Consider the following 24793-nt stretch of genomic DNA (forward strand, 5'->3'; position numbering starts at 1 on the left):
AACCGGATCAAAATTAATTATTACTAAACAATTAGCTGGTGCGATCTGACGGTATTTGGTCCGAACAAATACACTGCATTAAGATTAAAATTTTTTTTCCATATTTTGTAAACATTTTAACTCTAAACATCTTTTTTAGTATGGCAAATCCATTAGGTTAGTTTATTTAAATATTAGTAAATAATATATAAGTATATTTTAAGTTATCCTCAAATAAAACATTTAACATAATTTATAATTATTAATATTTATTTAATTTATAATTAATAATTATTTTTTTTGTTTAATGCATAAATTATTATAATATTTTTAATTTATAAAAAAAAACTTTATTTTAGAAAACACAAATTATGTTCAGGACCAGCATCAGCACCAACAACTTGCTCCATTATCTCAGTCCATTCGTGGCATTCGTGGGCGATCAACAGTCTTCATTGATGAATTAGGATTTAATTACTACCAACATTCCATCAGGAGAGAAATTCGGTAAAACATAATAAATATACTATATTTATGGTTGTATAATTTATTACATTTTTTAATTAATATATTTGTATTTAAAATTTAGATACTTGACATGTGTAAATCGGCGTTATGGTTGTCCAGTGTCGGCAAATATGAATATTGGAGATGGGTCTCCAATACATATTTCTAACAACTATGCCCATCATAATCATGAACCTGCACCACGGTACACAGTAGCCCATCGAAATATGATTAATCGTTTACGGGAAAGGGCTACAACGGAGAATACTGTTGCGCAGACAATTGTTGATGAAGAGATGCTTCTGTAAGATTTTTAAAAAATATAATATGTGAAAATTTATGTTGTTTATTATTATACTTATATTATTATTATTATTATGAGTAGATATCCTGTAGCAGAAATGGATTTAGGGAGACCAGCAGCTGTACGAATTATTGCAAGAGCTAGGCGCAGAGTAGGACCACCAATTCCCGAAACACTGAGGGCTTGGGCAGATGTGTTGAGGTCAGAAGAATGGGGACCAAGACTAAACAACATTAATTTTAATGGGTCTCTTGTTCCATTTTTCCAAGGCCCATTAGAAATATTGAACAACGACAATTCAATTCAATTTGTAGGCATAGTGTTTGGAAATATTGGTTTTTTGCGCGAGATTGGTGTACATTTTCGAAGTGTTAATACAATATGTATGGATGGCACTTTTCAAGTACGACCAAGAGAACCAGCCGACATAAACCAAATATTTACCATTCATATTATTATCAACAATGTGGTTAGTTCTATAAAAGTTATAAATACACTGAAATATTATGTTATATCTATAGTGAATCGTTTTTTTAAGGCAATTCCAATAGTGCACGCGTTATTAGTTAACCGCCAAACTGAAACATACTGCAGATTGTTGCAGTTTTTAAGACAAGAGCTTCACCTAAACCTGGATTATAATAACATTCAAGTTATTAATGATTATGAGCAGGGACTCAGAAATGCCATAACCCGGGTGCTTCCAGAAGCAAACAATTCGGGATGCTGGTTCCATTTTATTCAAGTACTGAAACAATATAAATTAATGTTTAATCCCGTGTTTAATAATTTGAAAGGTTGATTGAAATATTTAAAAATGTATTAATTTTTTAGGCCATAATTCGATTTGTAAGAACGCATAATTTAACACAGATATGCACAACAAATGAAAATGCTCGGCGTATTTTGCGAATGGTACCTATCAAATATCTTAAAATTTAATTAATTGAAACATTAAATTTACAAAATATAAATTTTGTTAGATTAGGATACCTTAAACATTCAGAACATATTTATTCTTTCTTTCTTTTTATAATTTTATATCTATATCTATGCAATAGTTTTACTTAATTATTACCTAAATTTACATATTTGCTGTAGTTGATGGCGTTACCTCACTTGCCTGGGAATGAAATTATGTTTCATGAAAATGTATATTCAATACAATTGGGATTTAGATTTATACAAGACTTAGGTAAGTTAACTAGGTGCATAGTGTTAATAGGTAAATAGTGTTAAGTTCAGTTTATTCATTTTTCTATTTCAGTCGCAGACTACAATCTTGAAATGGATCTGGCAACATTAATGACTTATTTTGAGCGCTTTTGGATGGATCAAGTAACTCCACTGAGATTTACTGTATACAGGCTTCAACATAGGACTAACAATTTTATTGAGTCATACCATTCTTCGCTCTTACGGCTCATGGGACAACGTCCACAATTATATAGATTTTATGGTAATTTCTTTTATTAAATACTCAAATTTTGAAAAGTAATAATACTCTGCCTTGGTTTATATGTTTACAGATAATTTAAGAGCAATAGAACTTAGAGCAAGAAATGACTTTACTAGAGCATTAAATGGTCAAAGAGTAAGAATAATTGTTATTGCTTATTGTTAATAAATCTATTCAAGTATTGATTGAATTATAAAAGAGACGTATTTTTATGAACACATTTTTTAGGTAAGACAATCAGATTATAGGACAAACAACACAACCATAAATAATGCGTGGTTTAATGTGGAAAATGGGAGGTACACGTTGGAAGACTTTTTAAGGAACGTTTCTTATACTCCAGAACGGATACTCAGAAATGAATTGGGAGAGCCAAATTTTGAGCCACGTGAGTGTTTCTGAAATATAATAAATATACTAAAAATATTTTGATGTAATTAACTGTTTTGAAAAAATAATGCTTACTTAAACTTTATAGGACCCGCTGCTAATGTTCAACCACTACCACCACCACAACCTCTTCAACCACTAATATTGGGCCCTCTACGTCCGCCTTCACCACTCCCAGTTTTGCCAGTTCAAAACAAGGCCATACATATTCGTGGAAGAGGTAGAATTAATCGCTAACTACATCAACCTTATCCATTTGCTAAAAACATATTTTAATACATCTTATAAGAAAACGACACTAAAACAGTAGGTGTTGTCTTTGTCTTACAAACACATATCATAACAAATTGTACATTCTAAATAATCCATCCAACTCTATTATATTTAATATAAGTGAACTGACATATTACCAAATTTAGAATATTATTGGGTGAAGTTTATAATTTTTTTTTCATATTTTAATTTTAAAGCAAAATATGAGCATTTTAAAATGATCATAACTAGCTCTAAAATTAAAATATATAGAATAAAACTTATTAGATTTAATAGATAATATTCTTACTTCTAAATTTGATAATAGGTCAATTCTCTCTAATATTAAAAAAATAATAGAGTTAGATGGATTATTTAGAACGTACAATTTGTTATGGTATGTGTTTGTGAGATAGAGATAACACATGCAGGTATAGCATACTCCTAAGGCAATAAATCAAAGACTTAATATAATACATTTAGTTCTTGTAAAAATGTACAATTAATTATATTATAAATACATTTATAGGAAATAGGGGAAGAGCAAATATAAGACGAGGTCGAATAAATGGTCGTGGAGTTGCAGAAGCTTGGGCAGAGTTTTATCGTGATCTAAACAATGGTAAAATTTAAAAAAAAAATGGCTATATGTGTACTGCTTTTCTGTACAGTAGGTTATAAGTGGTTCACTGTAATAGAAGTTATTAAATTTGAATTCAATAATTGAATTTGTATATTATACCCTATAATTATTAGTCAAATTAAAAATCTCTAAATTCTACATATTTAAATGAATATATATTCGTTTTGGCAGAAAATATTATTTAATGCATGCATTTTTGATTTCATGAAAATTAAAACTTTAGACACTAGTAAAAAAGATTTCAATTGACTTAAACTCGATTTCTTTAATAATTATTGTAAAAAAACTTATGTACAACCTTGTATTCAATTTTCAATAATTAGCTTTTAATACAACATTGTTAATATATTTTCTTATTTTTGACCTCCATAATGCACTAAGAATATTCAATTTAGTACTGGAAACCAAAGTTGAAAATCGAAGCATTATCTCGACTGTTTATCATGTACACAGACACAAATAATAATAATAATAATAATAAGATATCATTGTAAAATTAATACATTCATCGGGGCGATCATAATCTAAAATTCAGTTACTAAAATAATACAAATTATAGTTCTAACACAAGTTAAATATATTTATATTTTAAAATAATTTCAGAACCAGTACTAGAACCACAATCAGATCAAGAAATTATAGAAAATCCAAGTAAGATATAACAAATTAACAACAGTAATGTTTGGGACACACATCACATTTTTTCCCATAATAATATAAGTACTGAATATACAAATATCTAAATTAGTTAAAACTTTAAAATACAATTTTCAAATTCTGAGCTTAAGCTATATAATATATATTTTTTGTATTTACACATTTTTTTCTGAAGCATAATATGATTCAATCTCCAAAGGGTATCTAAAATTTAGAATATAATATTATATAGTTGGTACTTTTGAGAATCCAGTGTCTTAAATTCCCAGTTATTATTTTAAATTATTTTTAAAAAAACTATTATTAGACAAATAGGAATTTTTACACAACATTGATTTTTTACAAATTTTATTTAATAATTTAGTAATTTAGTACATTTTTATTGAAAAAATAAGTTTATCTAAAATAATAGTTATTACTATATCTATAAACTTAGAAATGATTTAAAATTTTCGTTTGAGTAATAATAACACAATACACAAATAAAGTTTTTATATTTTAAAAATAAAAACAAGTTCAGTATCTAAATGTTGTATTATTTATATTTCATTACTTCAATATTTGTTACCTATATAATATAAATTATTACATTTTTAAATAACCTTTAAAAAAATATATTTTTCAGTTGTTTTAGAAGTATGCATAATTTGCATAGAAGGAGTGGCAAATATTATATGCCAGCCATGTTGTCATGCATTTTGCAACACTTGTGTAACAAGACTCTTAGAGGAAAATTTTAATACTTGTCCATTGTGCAGGAGATATGTAGACGAGTACAGACTACAGAGGATATGTACCATAATCATATTTTTTTAATTTTTAAACATACCTACCTATTAATATGTAAAGTTAAATTTAGTTTAATATATATAAACTTTCTAATGTAATGAACAAAGACTTTTTCCTTATTTAAATACTGTATATTTGTGACCTGTTATTTTATTTCCTAGTATTTTATGTCATCTTGAGACTTCATATACGATATACCTAAAATATGTATTAGGCATGAATAAAATTGGATTTGTGAAAAATAATGATTCAAATTTAAAATTGAATGCTGATATAATTTAAATAAGTATATGTTGTAATGTACCTCCTATAATAGGTGATTATACTTGCATACTGCATAGTCAATGTGAAATAAAATAATATCAATGATGTAACTGTGACCTATTAAGGTAATATAACATATTTTAATATTTATGGTTACAATAACTAAAATCTAAATACCTTTTTGTAGATACCTATCTTAATAAATGTGAGATAAAAATTGCATTATTTGCATTATAATTAATGAGAATAAACTTCTAAAATATGCTGCAGACATTCCATGAATTACTTAATCATAACTAAGAATTACAAACTAAAGCGGTAAATGTAATGTGTTAAAAAATATTTAATTATTATTTAAGAATTATCAATTAAGAAAGTAAAGTTTGTGGAGGCCTATAAAAAAGCTAAAATGTAAATAAAATTAGGAATTTGTGAACTTCACTTACCTTTAATAGCTTTATACAATACACCAGTGGTTCTTAACCAGTGTTCCGCGGAACACAGGTGTTCCATGGACTTAATATAAGACGCGTTCCGACAAAATTTTAAAATCAGTGAAAAAAATTTTATTTAGTATTTCTATTTTCATTCTCTTAATATTTTGTCTTTTAAAACAAAACACAATGATATAAGTAAGACGTTTTACTAACATATTTGCAAACTGTTTTATGCTATACATTTATTGTTTAATATACCTATTAAACAATTAGAAAAATTAATATAATTACTATTTTATTTTACGGCTGTGTTCCGCGAAAACCTCATAAAGTATTTGGTGTTTCGTCATTCGAAATAGGTTAAGAACCACTGCAATACACCATCACGATAAAAACAAAAAGTAAAACTTCGTCTTCAAGGTATAAATCTAGTTTAGCGCCCACGCGAATTTTTCGAATTTATTTCAGTTAAAACCACAGATATTACTATTAACAGATAGTTAATAGTATATATATGTGGTTAAAACATAGAGTAATAGGTACTCTATGAGTTAAAAGGCTGACGAGAAAAATATACAATGTAGATGTAGAAAAACGTGAGCGCCAGTTTTTGTCGTTTTTGAAACGAATATTTAGTGGACCTATTTACTATTTTTGGAAAATGTGTTATGGGAAATACGTTTTGGGGAACAAAAGTTCTAACTCTGTTCCACAATTACTTTTTTAAGCAAAATACGAGACTAAATAGATTTTTGTTTAAAAATGTATTTGTTTCATTAAAATTATATTTGTATTTTGTTCCAATGCTCTTTATTTCATGAAAATATCTTCCAATTATTACTTGTTCCAAAAAATATTTCTTCCAATAGACATTTGTTCCAAACTTGTTTGGAACAAATGTTGTTTTGGAACTAAAGTCTAATGGGACAAATATTTTGTGGAACTATAGAAATTGTCCCGCATTTGAACCAGGTAACGAGAAAGAAAATTATCTATAGCCGTGGTTATGACACAGTACCAGCCTGGTACTTAGATAATACCACTACTCGAGAATTTATTTTATCACTAGAAATAAAAATATCTGTGGTCTGTAATCCGGCTATTCCGGGTTATTCAGTAAAATTGTGCTTATTTTTAATTTATTATTTTATTACTCTTGTAATTGAAATATTATTATAAATATTATAATATACTAAATTAATAAAGTTATTTAATATTTAAAATATGATACATATTAGTTATGTTTAACAGGCCATCAATATTCAAATGTTTTGAAATTTGCTGAGAAACAGTATCTTTTTACAGGTATGTTTACAGTTGAGGAGTTATAGAATAACACACACATCAAGTGTATTATTGGAAATTGTTGCTTACGTCCATGTAAATAGTACACACTTATACGTTAATATTATATGTACCTAGTTATTAATTTATATAGATTATTATTATTTTTGTTATTATTTTAATTATTTGTATTATTTTTCGTTTTAGAAATGACTATTACCCATTTACAAGTAAAACAATTGTACAAAGAGCTTTTGAAGTATGGCAGTAGTTTAAAACTTACTGACAAAAATTATTATAAAATTCGAATCAAACAGGAATTTTTAAACAACAAACAGTTAGTTAAACAGGAAGAGATAAAATTTTTCTATAATGTAAGTCCAAAATGTATTCATAATTAAAAAAATCATGATTTTTTAATATTTATATTTTATTTACATACACTAAAAGTTCATTTATTCACTGTAAAAATGATATAAATAAATACTCGATAACCATAAAAATAGAAAATGTAATGAATAGGTAATGAATGTTGGGTATTAATTATTTTTTCATAAATCATAATCATAAACATTTAATCTTTTAATAATATAAATAAATTGATATCTTAATCATTACTATTAATCAAAGAATATAAAATCAGAGTTCAAATAAAAATTATTTTTTATAGTTTTTCAAAATTATCTAGGAAACGATGGTATTCTTGTTATATGCGGACTATTGTCGTCTACCACGCATATTATTTAAAGACGACGTTGGGTGACTATTAAACTTAATCATAATCATAGTTTTTAATAATTATATTAATTGTTCGCCAAAAATTCCAATTTAATTATTCAGTCAAACGAAAATAGGTACTTTAATACATTTTTTTAAAAAAAAAACTTATTCAAATTGATACTTATATTTTTTAGCAGAACAGTGTTGGAAAAATGTTACAAGACGAATTACAACATTTGAACTCATTTTGACTCATTTGAATGTTTTCTAAGAATTAATATACATAATAAATATTTTCTGATAATTATTTTTATAGATATTTATGATATTCTATTTACCTATACGTAATGATATTTTAATTAAATATAAAAATAAATAAATGGTAAACCGAATATTATGATGTATAGTAATGTGCGGTAGATCGCATACAACAAGAATACCAAAACAACTATATTTGCTCTAGATAAAATACAGTTAAAACATTAAAATTAAGAACTACTATTATAACTGAAAAAAATAAATATATAATCTAAAAAAAACTTTCATATTTATAACCACTATGCCATGAACAAATTTTGAGCTTGCTTAGCATAATATAACCAGATCATATAAGTAAATACATACAAATTCATACTTTAATCAAGTATAACAAATTTGTTTTGTGAATTAATAGGATGATTATTCTTGACCAATAATTACACATTGCAGTGGCGCCGAACCTATAACCCAAGAGGAGCAACTGCCTTCCCCTTTTTTTTTAGTGGGTAGGGGTCCATGTGTACCCAAAAAACTATTTATGAAAGTTATAAATGTATAATTATTTTTACAAAGATGTGAGGAATATAGACAACTAACTGGCCGACAATGACGTACGCAGTGTACAGCTTTTTTTGATATGTTACGTAGCCATGTAAGATGCTAAAGGTGGGAATGAGAAATAATATTTGACCCCCCCCCCTCGTTTTAATTTTAGTTCAGCGCCACTGACATATTACTTAAATATTAATTATTTATAGAAAATATAATGACATAATCATGCATATACAGTGAACGCCGCTTATAAGACTTATGGATATAAGATTTGGTCACTTATTAAACTCAAAATCGTCTGGTTCAGACTTATCCAAATACATTATAAAAAATTCAGTTATAAGACTTAAATTTTGTAAAAATAATGGTAGAACATAAACATTTTTTGATCAAATTTAGAAATAAATTGGTTTTGAAAAGTTTCATAATATGTTTATTGGTTATTACTTATTAGTTATTACTAGTTTCAATCTATGCTTTATAATGTGTATGTTCAACAAATCTTATCGCATTTCACATTTTATTATCTGATTTCATTTATTTACTAATAAGTAATATGTAATATTGTAATGTATATTAAATTAGATTAAAGTTAAAGCAATATATGTAATAAAATTAATTTCATAAATAAATAATTAAAAATAAAATTATGTTTTTTTTCTTACTTCCCCTATAAGATTGAGTCTAATAAGCAGCATCTCCTGTATTTCTTATAATACAGTACCTAACTTTATTAAAATTGTTCTATTGACCATTTTTTAATATTAATTGTTTCAGAAAGGACAAGAGTTATTAAAAAGAAAGTCAATTGTATAAAGTGTGTACATTTCCATCATATCCATGTATTCATTATTGTGTAAGACACTACCTTTTAACACTATAAGTGTAAAGAGTGCTAGAGGCATTAGTTTAACATTATTCAATAAGAAACAAACTATTGATCGCTCAAAAGTGCCTATTATAAATGAAAATGAACTTGAAGAAATGTTTGTTAAAGGTAGTGGCCCTGGTGGATCAGCAGTTAATAAGAATGCTAATTGTGTTGTATTAAAACATAAACCAACTGGCATTGTAATTAAATGTCATGAATCAAGATGTGTTGAAGATAACAGAAAAATTGCTAGAGATAAACTAGCTATAAAATTAGATGTAATAGAAAATGGTGATGAATCGGTCGAAGCACAAAAAAAAGCCATTATGGAAAAAAAGAATGCTCAAAAGGAATGGAAACGGAAAAAATTAGAAACATTGAAAAGAGATTGGATTGAAAGAGAAAGTAGTTTTAAACCTTAAATTATTAAAAATTCATAACTATTAGTTTAGTATTTGAGGTGTAATATACTAATATGTTGAAAACTTAATTAACTATAAATGTTATATCAAATTAAAAGTAAATACACATTATGCAATATGCATTTATTAATTGGTATTGTTTTGTTTAGTTTTAATGAGTAAAATGTAATAAATATAATTGATTAACAATGTATGTAGTAGTTAATATTTAAATATTATGAATCAAAATTATTTCCTAAGTTACAAAAATTATTATGAAAATTATCATAAATTATTTTTAATAAACTTACAAACATAATAGACACAAAATATATTAATCTATATAATATAATACTCTTATAGTTCAATAGTTAGCATTTCCAGTTTCTTCTAATTTTTAATTTCATAAATTACTTATAAACTAATATGATTTGAAACGTTTTATTTAATTCAAAAACAAAATATAGAATAAAATATAAATATCTCTGTCTGTTTTAAAATCGAAAACTTAACCCTTAGTTAGGTTGTTTATATAACTGTTAACATTTTTTCATTTCTTTTTTACCTTAGAATTTAGATTCTTAATAAGCTTAAGAGTAAGGAGCAAGTCATGTTCATGGGTTCATTATTGTTCTGTGTACTTAATTATACTGTCTAATTGTCTTAATAACATTATTGTACCAATGTATGTTAATATTTTATAGCATATGTCCAACTTTATAATTATTTCATTCATCTAAGAAAAAACTATTTTAGTATTATCAGTACCCAGTCTTTTAAGACGTGATCATAATATTTTGTAATTTCGATAGTAAAAATATTATCAAAATCAAATGACATAATAAATAGGCAACTAAATATACACTAGCGTGGTCTCAGATATGCCATTCACTTAATTTCGCTTAAATATATAGAATGCCTAGTTATTTAAGTACCTAAAATTACAGTAGGAGTGAGGGTGTTCGACATAAATAATATATATTATTTTATGTTATATTAGTATTTAACCACTCCTCACCCATTTATTAACATTTCTTCATTACTCATATGAAAAAGTGAAAATATTTTTACACACGGAAGTATAAAACTATAAAACATATAATATTAAATGTACTAATATAATACTCCCACCTCAAAACTTTGTATGTACTCTGCTTGAAAATTTAAAAAATTAATTACATTAAAACAAATTAAAATTTATGCTATTCGACTAGAATTTCAATACTTACTTTGTAAAAAAAAAAAAACCGCATTTGAATATATTATTCTGCTACGAGTATACTAAGGGTAGGTAGTACGTGAATTTTTCGAGGATATATTGTTGTAGATACCTACTTATTAGCTATTATTAAGGACTATATTATAAAAGTTAAGACTAACTTTTTCCGTGCCCTGTAGATACAAATGAATATTAATTAAAAATAATTCATTACACTGTTTTCACCGACAACTAAGATTCTTTCTTTCTATGGTTTAGTAATTATTTATGTATACAGTTAACAGCCATGCAGCAGTATAGGTTAAATAACTAAGCATTCCTGTTCCCTCTTTAATACTTTAATAATGCATTTATATCACCATCTATCGTACATTTCTTTTAAAATATAAATAAACTTGTAAATACTCGTATTTTTAGTAGGCATATTGGCCATATCGTATATATATTTATAATTTATAAGGAATGTATACCATATTTATGGTTAGGGATCTGGTAATACACCTACGGTATACACCTATCTATTAAACTTAGTACAAAATAAAGCTAATACCACCATTTATAATTGTTTTGAAATATTAGGTAACTATAAATATTATGTTTGAGATGTACTTTTTGTGTTACCTATTGGCTTGTGAAGGAATTGAAGAATAAATGAATGTTAAATTTATAATAATATAATATAATATTACTTTCCTATAATGTTAGGTATTTTATAATTACTATGATAAATATTAATAAGTAATAAGTTTGAAAATAGTGTCAACTATTCGATTATAAATTTATAAAGTAAATGACATTACAACTGACAACTTCATAATTACATTTTTTTTTATTAATAAAAATGTAGCTGTGACTGAAATTTAACAAATTTCATAGCATTCCTTGATCATTCAATATTATTAACACTGAAATTGAAAATAATACTGATACAATACAATTGATTTGATTGAATTAACTGAAATTCGTGGTATTGATTTATTTATTAATAATAACAAAAAAGACCGTTTGACAATAAGTTTAAATATGATTTAATGATTTATACAAAAATCCATTGCAGCTTCCTACTTCATATACAGTTTTTCAATATCTCAAAAGAAAAAATTTTAATTTTAAAAACTTAAAAAGTGAGTTTTGTAAAATGTGTAAATTATTTTCAAATGAAAGTTTTGGCAAAAGTATCTGTAAAATTAGGCGCATTAGTTAATAAGCCATTTATTAAACATAAAAATATACCGGCCCCGACCGTGGGAGCCCTCCGCCAGCTCGAACCTGAATTTGCTGACCAACACACTTCCCAAGACCCACAGCCACATAGATCCACGAATTAGCCGATAACGGATAAATCATAAATGTGTTCAAATCTTTAAATCATAGATAATAGAAGTACTTCTAAATAAAGCCTAAGTTGGGTATCGCTTTATTCCTTATTATTTAAAAAAAAATAGTAGGTATTTAAAATTTGATAGAAGTTCAATATTTGAGATAAAAGTACTAAATAAAAAGTAAAGTTAAAACGCATTAATTTACTTTTATCGATGTTTAATAGGTAGTAGAAAATTTATTGAGCATCAAGTTTGAATATTATTGATATAATTTTATAAGCCAATCGCATTATTATGAAAAATAATTATTTTTACGAGTTTATTTTTAAGATCATCCATAAAAATATAAATGTGTAAACTATTAATTACATTTAGAATATCATTAATAAAGATATAAAAAGAAGGGTTGATAAACGATCACTTTGTGGGACACCAGATGGTAAATTAAAACTGATGGCCTTGAAATTCAAATGCTTATTGCTCAATTTATATTACCTGCACAATTGCCGCGATTGGAAAGAAAAGAACAAAACCAGGAAAGTAGAGTACGAGAGAATTTGAATAAGTGTAATTTTTTAAATAAAATTTCGTGGTTTACGCTTTCAAAAGCTGCAGATAAATCTGTGTAAATTTCATCTATTTGTGAATTGGTTTCAAACAATTATATATAATAACTGGTTGAAGTATTATTTGTTTAACAAAAGCTAAATTATAACAAGCTGACCATTTAGACATAAAACAATTCTGGTGACTGGTGAGTGACAAGTTAAAATTGACAAAACTGAAACAATGACTATTTATTCGAGAAGACACAGTTTTGAAAAAAGTACTGGAATGATCGATTATTTTGAAATTGACCAATAATTAGATTTATAATAGATGAATTTCCTTTTTTTAAAAAATTAAAAGTATACCTAATAAATGTTTTACAAATGTGGGGAATAAATCATTTTAGCGGGTTGTATAATAAAATATAATAATAATATTAGTAACTGTTTCAGAAATTTAATATACATTTAGAATTTTAAATAAAATATTTTCTAACCCCACCTCTAAGTAAACTTGTTTTAGGTTGGACGAATTTTAATATTGCAATATATTTAAAAAACAAAAACAAAAACAAAAAAGGGAAAAATTAATAATAAGTAATAACAATTCAATAAACTATATTATGTTTGTGAATTCTCTTTAAGTATAATTTAAAATAAAATATATCTATCATTTTAGCAGAGAATAAATTTACATTTTTATGTACATCTTAAATTTAGTAAAAGTTGGAAAAGAATCAATATTAATATTCATAATACGCAATAAACTAGTACTAGTATTTAAATGTGATCATACTAAATATTTTTTTTACATACAGGGGGATTTACATTACTTTTTTCCTTTAAACTAGTATTAAAGTTGTGTACCGGTTTATTAATGAGATGCTTATATTTATGTAATAATACAATTAGGTAAATAATTTCTAAAGGTATAAAGTATTTCTACATTATTGATATTAAACATTTTATATATTTCAATTTGCAATACAAAAATATAAGTAGAATAGGTGTTAAAAGGAATCTGCAATGATAAATAAAATGAAAAAAAAAATAGTAGGTATCTGGTATACCGTTCAGTGTTCAGACCAACAGCGGAAATTGTTTATTTTAATATATCTAATTCAGTAAATTCTAAAAAAGAGAAAAAATGAATGATTATTTTATGTTGGTTCTAAAAAATTTGGTAGAGATGCTTGATGTATTAGGAGTTAAATAGATTGGCCTGGCCGTGGGTAGTTCTTACAGAAAAACTGTGTAAAAAGATAGAAATTTGACAATATCTTGTTCGGTGTCTTTGAAATATGATTGTATGAGTTAAAAACAAGGATATTTTAGATTGGCTATTGCGATACTATTACTGCGGTTATAAGCGTACCTATTGGCTATTTCTAATATGATTTTAGATTGTGTAAAACAGATATCTATTGAATTATGTGCATATATTTTTTAAATCAAAATTAACCGTTCCAGTTCAGCTCATAAACGATAAAAAAACAATTATAATTGTATGAATAAACGATTACGCGGCATAATAATACGCATTACGCAGTGGCAGTATTAAATTAATTAAATATTATAATATATTATTTTCAAATAACAATGTACCTAAGTATATTAAATTAATGGCTATACGACTGTTGGTCATACTGTGCACATAATGTAAACACACACATGCGCAGATAACGCATCTCAAATTCTCAATAAAAGACTTGCGTTATATTGTGCTTCAAAAATCATGACATGGGTATATTGTGGCTCCATCCATATTATTATGATCTTAGGGGGCATTACATAATACCATTGATTATAGAATAGTAAAAAAATAGTAGTTGTCGTTTTTATCACCCACTAACGACACTGTTTAACCACTACATCAGGCGCTACTCTACGTTTCTACCTATTACCTTTTCACTTTTTAGCTCTCGTTTTTCAGTTGAGGCATTAAGCAAGTTGCCACTTTGCCACTATAATATAATCAGTGTTAGTACTTATTTTATTCACTATTTAGATTTCACATTCAGTTGACAGCAGCTGCAGCTGTTTGCTTGTTTGCTACAACTATAATAATAATTTACTATCGAAGTTCAGGAGTCATAATTGTCATTTAGAGCTTATCAATCGGCGTGAGAGATAACGCGTTGTATTTAACCGTATTACCATAGTGTTCCCAATGTTCCCATAAAAGTTCTAGATTCTTCGATGGCTATATTTTTATTTATTTGAGTATCTATTTCACGGTTTGATATTACAGTCGAGTTGATCAATAATATTAATCCATTATTCTCACGACTGCCAAGACTTGCGCACCGACGCACTGTCACACGTTGATCCCATCGCCCATCCATCGCGCATCTGCGCGTCGTTATCTCATTGCGCGTAGGTAAGCACTAAACAGTTGTTGTATAAGACCACTCAAGTACTCAACTAAGTTTGAAGTCAGTCGTTGTCAAAAGCCGTCGATCGTTTAAACGCGACAATCGTAAACACAGTTACTAGTGCGGAAATATTACCATTTTTATTCATACGACCAGTTACATATTCGTGGTTTGTTGTTTCTACGAATTCACCATTACATCAGGTAAGCGACTTTTCTTGTGTGTTGTTTTACTTAAAATTTCTTATCGTAGGTAGGTATATTTGTTGTAATTATTACTGTTACCACTGTGTGCCCCTGTTAACATGTCACCCAAGTACCCATTACATTTGTCTCACTCGTTGCCCGTTCGCTTACTCTCCTATATATATGACATTAAATATTAAATGCGAAACAGTTTTAAAGGATACCACGATTGCTGCGCGCTGGTAAATGTCTTTCTGTGTGATGACTCACTGCAGTGTTGTTTGCCCCGTGTCAATTAGTCATTTGTGCAAGTAGTGCAACAGTCATCTGAACAAACACTAATTCCTATTCGAAGTTCAAGGTTGCAAACTTAATTTCCTTTTTGCGTCTTATTGCGCAAACTTATTTTTACGGATACCACAACTAGTTTTCTAAACTTATCACCAATATTGGTAATTTAGTCGCTTTACCTACTATAAAATTCAGTTCATTGGTGCATTTTTGATATATCTAATTTGTCCAAGTATGAAAGCTGATACATGGTTTTGATTAGGATTTAATGACACATCAAATTGTTTGTTTTTTTTTTTTGTTGTTATCTTGAAATAGACAGATATTAATTACAATTTGAAGTGTTTTGTAGCGTACTAATGTAGGTACAATAGAATAATTTTTAATATTTAATTGTAGTTACTTAAATGATTTTAATTCGTATTATAATAAAATTAATTTAATCAATAGTTTAATAATCATACAAATAAATGGTTTTACAATACCTACCAAATTCTTAACTTAATTTAAGAATTTGAATGTGTTCATGTATTAATTTAAAAATCACCGTTTTTTTTTTATTTTTGGAAGAGAAGTAGACTTGGAGATTATAGCTTAGGTACCTTATGGTTATTTTTTCAATAATAAACTCCTAATCTGTCTTAGTGTTTTACTACATAACAAAAATATGAGTATTCATAGCAACTTAATAATTGTTCTTTCTCAGTCTCTTAGATCATTTTAATACCTATAGAGTCGTATTTAACATTTTAGAAAAAGATGATCATTAGTAATTTAAAACATACATTAATATTGTTGTATTATACATGGTAATGGTAGACCATTCGAGACAGTTATTTTGTTTTAATATTTATTTATCAGTTTATCACTAATGGGGTGATAGACGATACATAGCATACCTGAATGGTTCATCCAATTTCAAAACTTATTTTCTACAAATCTGAGTGTCTCGTTACAAGTATATACAGTTTTTTAAATACAAGTTTTATAAGTTAGCAATTTAATTAAGGTTTTGTTATAATGTTTACCAATGTTCAATGTTATCCCAATTACCTACTTGCATGCTATACTTTTGTGTCTACTTCATAACTTGAGAAATATTTCTTTAATTGTACTATTAGTATTTATTTAATAATAGTATATTCTGATAGCTATTGGCATTATTATTTTGATTGTTCAACAATGTAACTAAATTTGGTAATAGTCTTTATATTAAATAAATTAATACCATATACCAACAATCCTAAATCATCAAAATCAAATTTTAACAGATAATATTAATATTGAAAATGAGTTCAACTCTTTTTTCGTGTCTATAGGTACAAATATTTCAAATAAACTGAAATCATCTCTTAACATAAAAAAATGTACGTTCTTAAATGATATTCCAGTAAATGATAAATGTATATTCCTAAATCCTATTACTACTGATGAAATTAAAAAGTATATATTAAATATTAAACCAACATGTTCATTCAATAAGTGGGAATTAACAAACACGATTTTAAAAGCTATTATTTTTAATATTCTAACACCATTACAATATATTTTTTACCTAGTTCTTACTACTGGTGTTTTTCCACATTCATTCAAAAATATTATCATTATACCGTTACTTAAACAGTCTAATAAAAATGAATGTACAAATTATCGACCAATAGCACTTACAATTACACTATCCAAAGTCTTAAAAAAGTGCATCAAAGATAGGCTTTATAACTTCTTAGAAACATGCTCAATATTTTTTAATAACCAATTTGGTTTCAGGAAAAACAAAGGTACAGATAAAGCATTAATGACTGTAATTAGTCATATTTATAACAAATTAGACAAGAATAGAGCAGTAATAGGACTATTTCTAGATGTTAAAAATGCTTTCGATTCTGTTGACCATTCAATACTGCTAGCTAAATTAGAAAAATACGGTATCAGGGGCAAAGCAAATAACCTTATATGTAATTTTCTAGAAAATTGTATTCAACAAGTTAGAGTAAATGATAGTTTAAATGATTATGGGCCGGTTTTTCAATTGACTTTAACTGGCAGTTAGTAGAATTTAACTGCCGGTTAATACTTTGTCCCAATTAAACTGTTTTTGGAACTCTAGTTAAGCTAACCATCAGGTTTAACCGATAGTTAAACTAACCACTACTATTTCTTCCGATTAACTTTTTAACTGTCAGTTAATTTAATAATTATCATTGATTATTCTTGTGATAATAATAATTTTACTATTTTAGCAAGTGCATTTTATATTACGTATATTTTATATTATTATTACTACGTTTCACTTCTATTTTTCTTCATAATTTGAATTAAGTTACTAATATACTTACTTACTAACTATGAATTTCGAAAATAAAATACTTTTTTATGATGATGACCATGGGAGCCCATAAGTAAAATTTTAGGGGGGGGGTCAAAATAAAAAAAGTGGGCAAGTGGGTACCGTTCTGCTGTACATTAGGGGGCGGGGTTGACCTCAGACTAGGGTAGGTTAAATTTGAATGCAATGATATGTATCATTGTATACGAAAAACGATTCTGAACGAAGATGATTTGTCAGCCTAAGATATAATTTCCAGTGGTTGGTGAAAAAGGTGGTTTATGTTTTAATGGCCTGAATACACCAACATTTAAGTTCTTTTATAATTATTGTAAGCTAAACTTATGAAAAATCTTATATTAAATTTTCAACTCATATCTGCCTATACAAACATTTTTATGAATTATACCTACAAAATAATTTGCAAGTATTCATAATTTTGACGAATTTTTGTCAAAATTTGAACTTCAAATGTTAATAAAAAAAAATTGTGCCTATGTATTCTTATAATTTTTTTTATCGCTATAAGAATAACATATGAGGAACTTTGTATAAAATTTTCAATTATTTTGATAGGGCCAAAAAAATTTTATCGACACTTCAAAAAAAATTTTTCAGAAAAATTGAAAATTTCAGTTGTCTATAAATAGCTCAAAAAAACTCAAAGTATTTTGAAAATTAAATCATGTAAAGAAAATGCCAATCTAAATAACTGATAAAATTTTCAAGTATCTACGACTTATACTTTTTGAATAATAACAAATATTTAAAATCGTTTGAGGATAAATCGTTATTTAACACGGTTTTGTAAAAATTTAAATTTCAAACACTCATACAATTTTTTTGTCTGAATCCGGAAGAGTTTTTTTTACAGATATTTGAAGAAAAATTTATGGAGAACCTTGTACCAAATTTTCAAAATTTAGTTATAAAAAACTTTTACGATTTTCCAACCACAAAATTACTTGCACATTTTCGCAATTTTGACATATTTCGTATAAATTCGAACTTATAACTGATAATAGCAAAAACAAAATAAGATAATACACTTTTTACAGTATGACCATTCATAAGATATATTGATTTTACGATTAACCTCTAGTTAATTAACTGGCACATCAATTTCATTTGATAAACAGTGCACTATTTAACTGGCATTTTAAACGATAGTTAAATTAAACCGATGGTTAACTAACTGGCAGTTATTATGCCAATTGAAAAACCGGCCCTATATGATTTCAAATCATGGAATACCGCAAGGTACTGTAGGTATTGGGTCCTCTTCTTTTTATTGTTTATATTAATAACCTATTAAGTATTAAGTGTAACGGATCAATTTTCAGTTTTGCTGATGACACATCAATTATTATAGATGACATAAATAAAAATCATATTCATAATAAATCTACTCATGTATTAAATATCGTCAAAACATGGTTCGATAATAATCTCCTAGAACTTAATTTAACAAAAACTTGCTTTATAAACTTTAGTTTAAAAAAATTGTCACTCTCTGGAAATAATTATCTTAAAGCACACCTCAAAAATTGTAATGAATTTAATATAAATACATTGTCTCTTATTACATAGTAATAGCAGTAAGTGTAATTGCACTTCTATTTCTTCAGTACAAAAAGTAAAATATTTAGTTATTACTATAGATGCTAACCTTAATTAATGGCAAAATTATATTATTAATACAACTAGAAAAATCAGATTATTATTCTATAAATTTAAAACTCTTAGCAACATACTATCACCCACCACAATGAGAATAGCTTTTATAGCTATGGCTCAGTCAATTTATTCATATGGTATTGGAAGTTGGGGCGGTGCCTACAATATACAACTTAATTCACTTGAAACCACTATAAATTCTCTTATTAAAATATCTTTTAAAAACCCTATAGGATGAGCACTGTATTTTTGTATAGAGAGTGTACTCTATTCAATTTAATTTAATCATAACCATTGTACAAAAGCTAAACAAACCAACATGTATTTAATTCCAAAGTATAGAACGGAATTTGGAAAAAGTAACCCTATTAATGTTGGAATTAAGATGGCAATGGAATTAAATATTGATGTTGGTTTGTTTAAGATCTTTAGTTTATATACGAAAATGGTAAATGAAAAAATTAAATTACTAGCTTAGTTAATTTTATTATTAGTTAAGTTTATTAATAGTATTCCAGTCGTATTTTTAAATTTATTATGTAATTCTAAAATATTTATTTATGATAGGCTTATAATCACTAAATTAACCATGATCGACTTATGTTAAAATATAATTTAATTATTTTTAGTAAATGTACGAGATATAATTTAAGAACCCTTGTCTCCACAATAAGCTTAGCTTACGGAGACAATCATTTATGTATAATGTCATATTATAATAAGTATAAATATTTGTATGAATTTACATGTATGTATATTAAATCAATTTTAAATGAAAATAAATAAATAAATAAATTATGATACTCATTATTATGCGATAGTAAATTTTATTTTTAGATATGCTGTATACATATACTAGGTGTGTAATACTAACATAAATGACCTTGGTTGTGGACATAATATTACATACTCATATATTAATGTATAAGTTATATTTCTATGATTTCTTTGAGAGACTCGAATTACATTCATCCCATTCAATAAGTGTTTCTGTCGAAAAAACATGGACTTAGAATCTATATTATCTAATTAAAAATGATATACTCGTAAATAATTACAAAATAAATGTCTAAATTCAATCTAATAGAATACTTGACTGGTTTGTAAAACTAGGTAACAAGTGAGACTTTAGTATTAAAAAAATTAAGGGTTAGGCCTCTGCAGATATTTTTAAAATGGGTTAAACATGTCACCCATAAATAATTTTTTTTAAATATCATTTAGTTTTTTATTTAAAACAAAATTTGTCAAAAATAATTTACTCTTATACCTAAGTATATTTTTTCTATTTTTTGTCTTACTACCTAGGTATTAGTTTCTATAACAGATTGGCGAGAAAATAACATATTATTATTAGTACTATTTAATATTGTTTCCTTTGTGTTGAGTATAAAATATTAGATGGTACATATTTACACTTCTCTAGCAATAATACATAGTTTATATGGTTACTATACAAAATTATACTATATGATTAAGTTTTACCAGAGACACATCATCATTATGTCAACAGGCTATAAGTTAGAACAAAAAAAAAAAATAGTGTCTGGTAGTGAGTTGCCCAGATTAAACATTTGCCAAAATGAGTCTTGCTATAAAAAGTTTAGGAATTTCTGATTTAATTATTTGATTAACTTAATTAATATTTGTTTTTCAAAATATATATTTTAAAGTAGGTATTACTAAGTGGTTACACTATCATAAAAATTCTTAAAATTTACATTTTTATTTATGTTTCTATATAAATAGAAAATTTTATTTATGGTAATTATTAATTAAGGCCTAGCGGAAATTTTCGCTTTAAATAATGATATGTTATATTTTTCAGATTAATTGAGTCAGTATATACACAGCGTTTACAATGAGTACGTGGCAACAAACGCAAACTCCATACGGATCAGGAGCCGGTATGTTTATATTAATTATAGTACAATATTTTCTTTTAGAATTGATTTTCAACACAATTTTAAATTGTAAATATGGAAATATTACAGTTAGAATTAAATAATGACATCATCTCAGACATCATGTTTTTACATTTTCAAAGTTATGACCACTACACATTAATTGTTTTCATTTTATTTATTAATTTACATATTTTTTATTATGCCATATCAAATTTAGAGTGTTTTTTTTTTTAACAAATTTATTTATAAATAATTTTGGCATCAAATTCCAGAAGAAAATATTTTAACAAAAGTATTAATTAATAATATAATTTAAAATAACTTATAATTATCTCATAGAAAAATAAGACAAATTATTTATATCAAAATGGAATTTCATATTTTTTTTTTTTTTTTTTGACAAATAGGTAATATAATAATTAATAAAAAAAAAATTGTAATAAAAACACTAAAATAATGACAGATAACAAAGAAGTGGAGATAGTATTGTCATCAAGTGCATATTTGTGGAATTCTTATTACATATTTATCTTAATAATACATTAATTGTTGAAATTGTGATTTTTGGGATTTATAAGTATACTTCAATACCAGACCATATATTATTCAGATACCTAAATTTTTTATATCATTTAACGAGTGTTGTGATTTTTGTGACCTTTTTTACATTAAATTATTATTAATTTAATTTTTTTTTAGAAAATGTTGATGCATTAAAATCAATAATTAAATAATATTTTGTTTTAAGTTATTAAATTTAATGGTTATTGTTTATGCATGAAATATTATATTAGATCTGATAGATTATCAGTTAAGTAGGTACCTATTATACTTTACTGTAAAACAAATTTTAACAATATTTACAAATATAGATTGCTATAATATATTAATGTTATTATTACTTTTAAATCTATTAATAATTATTATGAAATATTTATCAAGGATTTATCTTTACTGTATAATAAGGTTATAATTCAGAATTATTATTTTATTCGCTCAAATTATATTTACAAAAATGTATTAAGAACCAACTTGTAATAATTTAGAGAAAAGTGATAGTTATTATTTGAATCACATTGTGACCAATATATTTTAGTTAATTTACTGTTTGAGTTAATTGGGTAAGAGGACTAAAAATTAAAAAGTATATGCATGTACTATGTAATAATAAAAAGGTTTATAGGTGAAATAGAAATTAACCTAGGTATGTATTTATAAACATGCATTTTTATGGATTTATTTATTATATACTTCTTTAAATTAATTTAATAGTATATTTTTTTCAATCTGAAGCAAATCAGTAAAAATATTTTAAAATTTACTCAATCATAAAACAATTGTAATTTAATTGATCCCTATTTGGTGTTGTAAGACTAACAGATAATTGTTGATAATGACCAGTCTGTTAAACCTAATAGGTAAATGTGTTAATCAACTATCAATCCAAATTGCAGCAACTACCGTGTTTAAAATTATGGTCTTAACTGTTAATTATACTTAAACATTACAAATTTTGAATTTGAATTAATTCATTATGATTTATGAAGAAAAGATAGATAGGGTTGTACATGGTTGATAGGTCATGATTTAAAAATGTACATAATATCAGTTATGTTATAAGTTGTTTTATTATAATTATTCCCGTGACCACTTTCTGTAGTTGAATAAATTATGACTGTAGTATTTAAATAACCTAGTAGTTTAGTGGTTACTAAGTTTTAGTAAGGAGATACCAAAAATTAATTATAATTTTTTGGTCTTTAGTAATATTTATCATTCAATTTTAAGTTTTCATACAAAATTGCGCATCACTATTTGGAATATTAGATGGATACAAGTTAACTTTTAAGAATATCCTGTCTATATATTAATATAAATGCTATTGTATTATAGGATGCTATTCTAGTGTTCTAATAATCAATTTAATTATTTATTAAATTGTGGATGGTTTTATTGTATACGAAATCGAAGATTAATTTTAGATTTTGAACACACTTCTTATTACTACTATTATGAATGTATTGATTTTACAATGATATGTATTTTTTTTAGCTCCACCTCCGCCTGGATTTTATCCACAAGGTGCACCATACCCAAAAGCTGATGGTGGCTATCCTACTGCTGGTGGATATCCTACTGCTGGTGGATATCCTACTGCTGGTGGTTATCCTGCTGGTGGTGGATATCCTTCTGGGGGTGGATACCCTCCTCCATATGCACAACAAAATATGCCTTATTATGGAGCAGGAGGACCAGATCATTCTCAAAATAATAGCTTTAATGCACCTGAAAACTTTGGCTTTAGCGATAAAACTATACGTAAAAACTTCATATGGTAAATATAAATTATTTATAAATTATGTTAGGTGTATGAATTTAATAGATTTTATTTTTTTTATTCTTTCAGTAAAGTTTACAGTATTCTGATGTGTCAGCTATTAGTCACATTAATGTTTGTGGCTATGGCAACTTTTCATGTGGCCACTAAAAATTATATTAAATCACATCCAGGGCTCAGTATCATCGCCATTATCATTACTTTTGGTACTTTAATTGCGCTCGCTTGCTGTGAAGATCTACGCCGCAAGAGTCCTACCAACTTTATTCTTTTATTTATATTCACCTTAGCTGAATCATTTTTATTAGCAGTATCTGTATCACGTTACTATCCAGAACAAGTAATGCTGGCTCTTGGCTTAACTACATTGATATGTTTTGCTCTTACAATATTTGCTTTTCAGACTAAAATAGATTTTACAGTAATGGGTGGTTTTTTAACAGTAGCTGTTATAGTTTTACTGGTTGCATCTATTGTTGCTATATTCTTCCCTGGTAAATTAATGACACTCATAATTGCATCTGCGGGGGCAATCATATTTTCATTATATCTTATTTATGACACCCAAATGATGGTTGGTGGTGATCATAAGTATTCAATTTCTCCTGAAGAGTATATATTTGCAGCATTAACTATCTATGTAGATATTATAAACATTTTCATGTATATATTAGCCATTATTGGAGCTTCAGGCGATGATTAAACATTTTATGTCTAAAGATTATTTAAAAAAAAAAATAATAATAAAAACTGTTGATTGTTTATTTTAAATGAAGCGATGTAGATTATTATTCCTTTTAGCTTTAATTTTTTCTGATTAAATATAGTTATTCTGTTA

General features: G+C 26.1%; 3 protein-coding genes across 5 annotated transcripts; all 3 read left to right on the plus strand.

The window, feature by feature from the left end:
- The first annotated feature begins 16 nt into the window (after nt 1-16).
- On the plus strand, nt 17-5405 carry LOC126550533 (uncharacterized). 2 transcript variants are annotated; one of them, XM_050202352.1, is made up of 14 exons: nt 17-156; nt 339-486; nt 569-790; nt 872-1259; nt 1329-1535; nt 1625-1705; nt 1892-1985; nt 2058-2249; nt 2320-2384; nt 2478-2637; nt 2728-2859; nt 3421-3513; nt 4138-4185; nt 4817-5404. In XM_050202352.1, exons 1-14 carry the CDS (start codon nt 141-143, stop codon nt 5005-5007), a joined length of 2037 nt encoding a protein of 678 aa, XP_050058309.1. In that variant the 5' UTR covers nt 17-140; the 3' UTR covers nt 5008-5404. The 2 variants fall into 2 exon arrangements, with proteins under 2 accessions (XP_050058309.1, XP_050058310.1); XM_050202353.1 differs by lacking the exon at nt 4138-4185 and having other exon boundaries at nt 4817-5405.
- A 1348-nt stretch (nt 5406-6753) lies between these two features.
- LOC114131680 (mitochondrial translation release factor in rescue) lies at nt 6754-9981 on the plus strand. 2 transcript variants are annotated; one of them, XM_027996973.2, is made up of 2 exons: nt 6754-6986; nt 9273-9981. In XM_027996973.2, the coding sequence occupies exon 2, from the start codon at nt 9336-9338 to the stop codon at nt 9786-9788; it is 453 nt and encodes a 150-aa protein (XP_027852774.1). In that variant the 5' UTR covers nt 6754-6986; nt 9273-9335; the 3' UTR covers nt 9789-9981. The 2 variants fall into 2 exon arrangements, with proteins under 2 accessions (XP_027852774.1, XP_027852773.1); XM_027996972.2 differs by lacking the exon at nt 6754-6986 and adding an exon at nt 7190-7339.
- Nucleotides 9982-14812: 4831 nt separating this feature from the next.
- Nucleotides 14813-24793, plus strand: LOC114131654 (protein lifeguard 1-like). The gene is made up of 4 exons (XM_027996933.2): nt 14813-15434; nt 21539-21617; nt 23670-23952; nt 24025-24793. The coding sequence occupies exons 2-4, from the start codon at nt 21572-21574 to the stop codon at nt 24656-24658; spliced, it is 963 nt and encodes a 320-aa protein (XP_027852734.1). The 5' UTR covers nt 14813-15434; nt 21539-21571; the 3' UTR covers nt 24659-24793.

Source organism: Aphis gossypii, chromosome 2 (assembly GCF_020184175.1).
Source record: "Aphis gossypii isolate Hap1 chromosome 2, ASM2018417v2, whole genome shotgun sequence".
NCBI classification, from domain to species: Eukaryota; Metazoa; Arthropoda; class Insecta; order Hemiptera; family Aphididae; genus Aphis; species Aphis gossypii.

Excerpts from the sequence above, each read along its gene's own strand:
- LOC114131654 (XM_027996933.2), top strand. The coding sequence starts at position 21,572 with ATGAGTACGTGGCAACAAACGCAAACTCCATACGGATCAGGAGCCG. Across the intron at positions 21,618-23,669 it reads TCCATACGGATCAGGAGCCG|CTCCACCTCCGCCTGGATTT; the intron begins GTATGTTTATAT and ends TATTTTTTTTAG. Across the intron at positions 23,953-24,024 it reads ATACGTAAAAACTTCATATG|TAAAGTTTACAGTATTCTGA; the intron begins GTAAATATAAAT and ends TTATTCTTTCAG.
- LOC114131680 (XM_027996973.2), top strand. The coding sequence starts at position 9,336 with ATGTATTCATTATTGTGTAAGACACTACCTTTTAACACTATAAGTGTA.
- LOC126550533 (XM_050202352.1), top strand. Across the intron at positions 1,260-1,328 it reads ATATTATTATCAACAATGTG|GCAATTCCAATAGTGCACGC; the intron begins GTTAGTTCTATA and ends CGTTTTTTTAAG. Across the intron at positions 2,860-3,420 it reads CATACATATTCGTGGAAGAG|GAAATAGGGGAAGAGCAAAT; the intron begins GTAGAATTAATC and ends ATACATTTATAG.